Below are 6,535 nucleotides of genomic sequence, written 5' to 3'. Positions count from 1 at the left end.
CTTTCTCACAGTGGGCTCCAGCAATGCCTGTTGAACCAGGAGAGAGGAGCTCCTATGGATAGAGTTACTGCAGTCCTTGCTGTGCCCTGAAGGGAGTTTTTCCTCTTGCATTGAAGGAGGTTATAAAGTAGTGTTTTCTCTCTTCTCCCTTCCCCCAGCCAGCTGGATGGTCTTTCTTGTGCTACTACAGCAGTGAGTATTTCCCTCACAGCTGGAAAAATGCCATGTCATTGGCAGGAACACAGAGCACAGTTCTTCTCGTCAGGAGTCTCCCACACAGCAGTTGTGTAGAACTCCAAGACAGGAATTGTGTATTCCTCTGTAGCTTGTGCAGTAGGCTAACAGCTTTGTGTGAAAAACAGGCCTAAATGGGGTGAGTAAATGAAAACTTTCAGCAAATGAATTTTCTGCATTCTAAATTTTCTTCTCTCGCGATCGATGTAAGCATTGGAAATTGAAGAAAACAATGATGTCACTCATCACTGACCTACATTGAAAGAGCAAAGGGTGCAAATGATGTTCAAAGAAGAAAGTCTGAACATTATGTTCTGTACCTTTGAGCTATTCCAAGTTTTTTTTCCCCCACATCTTTTAAAAGGAGGCATAGTTTACCATTTTATCTTTATTGAAGGCCAGTTATGTTTTCACTAGTGTGTTAAAATCTGTGCATACAAAGTGAGTCCTTGTTTAGAAAACAGCTTTTCTGGGTCCACAAAAAGAAATCAGAAGGTGGGAGGTGATAGCTGAGTCAATGTATTTAGCATATATCACACCATTTGTCCTTCTTAGGGAGTGTGGCGAAGTGATTCTGTACACAGTCCTATTAGCTGAATGACACTGTTAAATCTTAAAAGCACACGTTAAAGGGCTGTTCCAGAAACTTCTTTTGAACATGTGTGGTGCTAATAATGAAACAGTAATCTGAATGTTATTTCATCAGTGCACATGTATTAATGTGAATGTTTCCAGTGTTGTTTTTTCAGTAGAAAAGGTTTGGAGGGAGGGGCAGAAATGGAATGGTCACCTCAAGTTCAGCTGATAAGAGGAAAAAAGAAACTTGTGAAGTGTGACTATTTCAGTGCTGGGTAAGGATTTGCCTCTCAGTGCAAATTACTCCATGCCAAGCATATTAACACTTTTAATCCGAGATAATACCCTTCAAGCTTGAAAGCTGCGTGTAAATAAAATCTAGGAGGAACTGTAAGTTCAGCTTAACTTGAAAGATATGTAAACCCTTAATTTAATTTCCCCTTCTTTAGCCAAGGTTGGGCTTGCACATCTGTGCTTGGCTGAAGCGTGGCTGCTTTCTGCTCTGGGTGAGGTGGGGAGAGCACTGTAAGCTCACAGCTGCCTGTGAAAATGAGCTCCCACTTTAAACTGACGCAGCATTTCCCAAGATTTGTCTGTAGTGATTCCCTAATATTCTGCTGTCTGAACATAGGACTGCTTTGGTCTGTGCTTCTTTCTTTTCTCTTTGTCGAATTTGTGAACATTTTCTGAGTCTCCTGACTTCATACTGTTTTGTGAGTGTGTAGAACTGGAAGCATCTCTCAGCTGGGTCTGTGACTGAGTCGTACCCAGGTGTGCTGTGGTTGGTCTGGTTGTCTGGCCTTGGAGGCAGAGTCAGCTGTGTGCAGAGTGTAATGTCCCAGGCAGAAAATGGGGTTTGCTCTGAAACGTGATGAACTGCATCTGGCTGCTGTTTCCTGTGATCAGAGGCAGCGTAGAATGATCTTCATGACCCTCCTAGAAGCTGCACACAGGTCTCTCTAAGCCTGTGGATCAGATGCTGTAGAGAGCTGGACTAGACTCCAGAAGCAAAGCTGTTCTAATGTTCTCGTGTGAATTCTCGGTTCCCCTGAGGAAAGCATTTCCACCTGCTCTGGTCTGAGTCTTCCTAGGGGATGGGTGACCAGCGTTAAATGTAACACTGCAGATAAAGTCACACCGTTTGGAGCATCTCTTCCTCTTCTTGTGTCACACAAGTGACTTGTTCAGTCCTGTGACTGACTCGTGTATCTGGGTCATCATCTGTTTGCTGAACCCTGTGCTCAAAGGAAGAGTCTTTATTGCTAGTCACTGTTGTCAAGACTTTGCACCTGCTTCTATTCAGTTTCACCCTGTTTCTACTGTTGCGGCTTTCAGAACAATTTTTTGTGATGCTGTAACCCTTCTCTCTATCAGTGATGCATCTTAACTTCTTGCTGTCAGCAGATTTCCCTGGCATGTAGCCTTCCTTTTTTGTAACATAAAAAGTCACTGGTAAAAGTGATAAACAAGGCAACTTACAAGGCTCTTGCACTTTCTGAATCAGTTTTACTGAAACATTTGGATCAAAGGAATGCAGAACTATGGTAGTGGGAGAACAGTTTCTCCACTTACACAGAGGCTGTACCTTCCACGAGAACAGTTTGAATTCTGAATTTACAGAACATTTCATATTCCTTGAGTTCTGAGTCTCAAAAAACCCTCAGATTCCCTGAGAGGAAGCACTTTCTGCTCAAAGGCTGAAGTGGCTGAGCCGTCAGGGATCAGCTGTGCAGGACAGAGGCCAGGACTCAGCTTTTCCCAGGAAATCAGGTGCTGTCTTCGTGTTGCCGTCACTGAGGTGTGTGTGACAGAGCCACACACTGTTGGTTTCTGGCAGAGTACAGGGGGTGAGGGGGCTCTGACTGCTGCACGTGGCAGTCAGTTTGGCTCGGTATCACTTGCACAAGTGGAGCAAATTACTGTCTGAGGGCTCCAGGCTTCCACCACACCATGGTGAGCCATGTGGTTAAAATCTCTAGTGGTTGTGTTTACATCTGCTTGTGCCTCAGGCTTGTTTGGTTCTACTCTGGACCCCAGGAGTCTGAAAGCATTTCAGTTCTCCCAAATGGTTTTTTTGCTTGGACTAGGCTTCAAACACTTACTCAGTCTGTTTTGGCCAGAATGATGTTTGTCTGGAACCAACAGTCACATGTTCAGCTGACAGGAGGTTTACACACTTTTGGTCCTTTGCTACGTACTTTGATACTACAAACCACACTCTAGCCCCAGTTTAAGCATTAAATAATGTTCATCACAGGGGGTTTGATTCCAAACTGCAGGGAAAGATTTCTTTGTCCTGTGTTTGGTGATGGTGTTCTTACCAAACGTGGTTTGATTTCTTCCTGCTTTTACACAGTTACCACATAGGCAGTTAACATCACAGTAAGAACAAATTTGGGGGAAGATAACATTATTATTATTGGCAGTAATAAGAATCATGTCAGCTGAGAGTTGCCCTGTGAAATAATACGTATTTCATGTTATTTTCAAGTGAAAGTGCTATTGCCAAGACTCCAGGCTTTGTTTTTATAGAGACCTTACAAAACACAGGCTCCAACAGACTTCTAGAGATGTGTATTTTTTATCAAGCTGTGTCATCACTCTTCCTGGCCTCAGGTGTGAGCAGCGCTGAAAGCTGAAAGTTGTGTAAATGCTGCAGTTTTCTTCAGCACAAGCTTTTCAGTAGGATTAATTCGGAAGTGCGGATTTCCGTGTCATTGACTCCCCTCACTACAGGTAGCTTGTATTATTTTCCAGCATGAGTAATAAAACACATTTTCTCCCCCTGTGCTTCCCTTCTCAGATCCAGCTGTGGGACACAGCAGGCCAGGAGCGCTTCAGGAAGAGCATGGTGCAGCACTACTACAGGAATGTGCATGCTGTGGTGTTCGTGTACGACGTGACAAACATTGCCAGCTTTCACAGCCTGCCCTTGTGGATAGAGGAGTGCAAGCAGCACCACCTTGCCAGCGACATTCCACGGATTCTGGTTGGAAACAAATGCGACCTGAGAAGTGCTGTTCAGGTGCCCACGGACCTGGCGCAGAAGTTTGCTGACACTCACAGTATGCCCTTATTTGAAACCTCTGCCAAGAACCCCAATGACAACGACCACGTGGAGGCAATATTTATGACACTGGCTCACAAGCTGAAAAGTCACAAGCCACTAATGCTTAGTCAACCTCCAGATTGCGATGAGATGCTTACAAAGCCTGAACCAAAACCTGCCACGTCCTGCTGGTGTTAGATCACTCTCTCACTGGCTGTCACCCTGTCCTGGTTGCAAATGCTTCAAAATTATGATCTTGGCAAAGTCCCAGGTTTTGGTAGCAGTTGTAGGAAATCTCTTCGGCACTTTAATGTCCTTGTTTCTGTTCTTTCTGGTGTATGTGTGCCCATCTCATGTTCTTGCACTTTGTCATTGTACTTTCTGAGTTGCTGAAGTTTGACTGTAAATACACAGGAACATAAACTTTTACATGAAGCTTTGACAAAGCAGTTCAACTTGAGCTCTTGCTGCCTGAGGTTGTTTTCATCCCTCTGGTAAGGTTATAAATAGTAAGCCAGTTTACTAACATTTTTGTTGCTACTTGCATTGGAATAAGGTAGGAGAAAGAGCGTTTTGTGACAGCCAGGGACCTTGGGTTTTGGATCAGCGAGGGGGGAGAGTTTTTGAAGGAATATTTGTGATTGCTAGTAAATTGCTAAGCAGGTATCTTTTTATTGCAAAAACAAAACAGGACTGTCAAGGTTTGAGCTGTCAGTGTAGGTGCAAACTGCTGCTTTTTGTCTGTCATTCCACTGTGAACTTTGTCTTTTTCTTCATGGCAGCGGTAGGAGAATTGACAAACTTGTCCCTGCCTCTGGACGGTTATTTGATATGTAAAACTTCACTGATTTTTTCCTGACTAGCATGTAATACTGAACTATGCATTCCTTCTTATGGAAAGTACTGTAGCACGGGATTTGGGGTAAATTTGGAACTCCAGCGGTCCATAACTTCTCTGACCCTACTAAAACCTCAGTGAAGACATGTTACTAAAGATGCTGTGTTTGCTCTGTGTCCTCCAGGGTAAGGAAAAACACCTAAATAAATAGTGGGAAAGTGGCAAGAGCATAGCGGTTTCCAGAGATGGCGTTTCAGAAGACTTTAGTAATGATGAGCCCTTCTCAAACATCTTGAAAGACCAGCTTGATATTTCAGGGATGGGAAAGCTTAGGACAAATGTTAAGAGTGTGGGACTTCCTTAAAATATGTCTGAAGACAAACTAAATTAGGTCCTGAAATGCAGAGTAAGTCTGCTGAGTATATCATCTGTTAAGAGATTTTTGAGCTAAAGCCTGCTCTGTAATGCCATGGCTGTGGGGAGGCATCCTTGGTATTACTGCTGTGAGTTAGCATGTGCCAGGTGGGGGAAATCACTCCTCCATCTCCTGTTCTCATATTGCAGCTGCTTTATTCCAGTTCTGTCTGAAGGTCAAGCTTCATACCAAAAATGGTGCTAAGTGGCAGGTAATTGCCTAAAGCAAAATGTAAGCACAGAGTGTAATCTGTGGCTTCCCTCACATGCCACAGCCAGCAATGCTCTGTGACCTAGTGTCTGAAGGAGTTGAAGTATAAATGAAGATGTTTTTGCTGGCACTGTGCAGTGTGTGCTACTGATGGGTCAGTCACCCCAGATCACATCAGAAACAAACTGTTGAACAAGATAAGTGATATTACAGCAACTGTTACAATTATTGGGATGTAATTACAGTGTAGCTTACACTGGCAAGATGAAAATGCATTGACTTGTTTCTAGGTTTAGGAAGAGCATTCAGTTTGGTCTAATGGGATTAAGATGTTTAAAAAGAGCCTAAACAAAAGGTGATACTTTTTCTGGTATAAAGCTGCTCCAGCTGTGGCAGCATTTGTGCTTAGGAAACCTATATAAAAGGGAACTTTTGTATTCACCCTGCACCTTACATGACTAGAATTTGGTTTACAGTCCTTTCAGAAACAATCACCTTTTGAACACTAGTGTCCTTAATGATTTTTTTAAGAAAAGGTTTGGTCTTGAATTTCTATGTACACTGTTGTAAATAAGTATGGTTTACAGTCTCGTTGGACAGTTTGTTTTTCACTCATGTCCTTAATTCCTTTTCTCAGAAGCTTCCTTCTTAATTATTTGTATACTAAGTATATCACAAGTGTTCTTTTATTGTTCTTTTTTAATTAAAAACGTCACAGAATGAAGAATCTCAAAGTCAGGTTGGGGTTTGAGATGAGGAAATTACGTAGCTACAGTGTTACTGTTAAATTAGTATCAAACATCTGCACATCTGTGAAACTTTATCTGAGTTAGCACAACGTGGAAATAAGGGCCCTCATGTCATGGAAACCGTGTGGAAACTGTTCCAATTCCGTGGTCACAAAGCATGTGTGAATGGTTCTGCCCTAAAGGCAATGTGGTCAGTAATGCAGGACTCAGTGCTGCTTCCTGGCGCTCAGTGGTAATTCTGCCCCTGAAACAGATGTCAGAAGTACTGAATACTTTGTAGATGTATTTTCACTCTACCATCTTGTGGGTTATTTTCTGTGTATTGGGAAAGGGCAATGCACAGTCTCAGAAACCTAATAAACTGCTTTGCAACAGACTGTTATCACTTGTTTTCAGTAATTGTACTGAGAATGATGATAGAATTTCTTATGGTAAAAAATAACTCTAAGGGAGGAAAAAGAGTT

General features: G+C 42.7%; 1 protein-coding gene across 1 annotated transcript; it reads left to right on the top strand.

Moving 5' to 3' along the window:
• Positions 1 to 3,613: 3,613 nt before the first annotated feature.
• On the top strand, positions 3,614 to 4,057 carry RAB33B (RAB33B, member RAS oncogene family; the record flags this gene model as incomplete). Its single annotated transcript, XM_009083746.1, has 1 exon — positions 3,614 to 4,057. A coding segment is annotated over one exon (444 nt), but the record flags the coding sequence as incomplete, so codon positions are not given.
• Positions 4,058 to 6,535: the final 2,478 nt, after the last annotated feature.

Source organism: Acanthisitta chloris, unplaced genomic scaffold (assembly GCF_000695815.1).
Source record: "Acanthisitta chloris isolate BGI_N310 unplaced genomic scaffold, ASM69581v1 scaffold39561, whole genome shotgun sequence".
Taxonomy (NCBI): Eukaryota; Metazoa; Chordata; class Aves; order Passeriformes; family Acanthisittidae; genus Acanthisitta; species Acanthisitta chloris.
The sequence above is the reverse complement of the archived record's forward strand: the minus strand, read 5'-3'. Positions and strand labels throughout refer to the sequence as shown.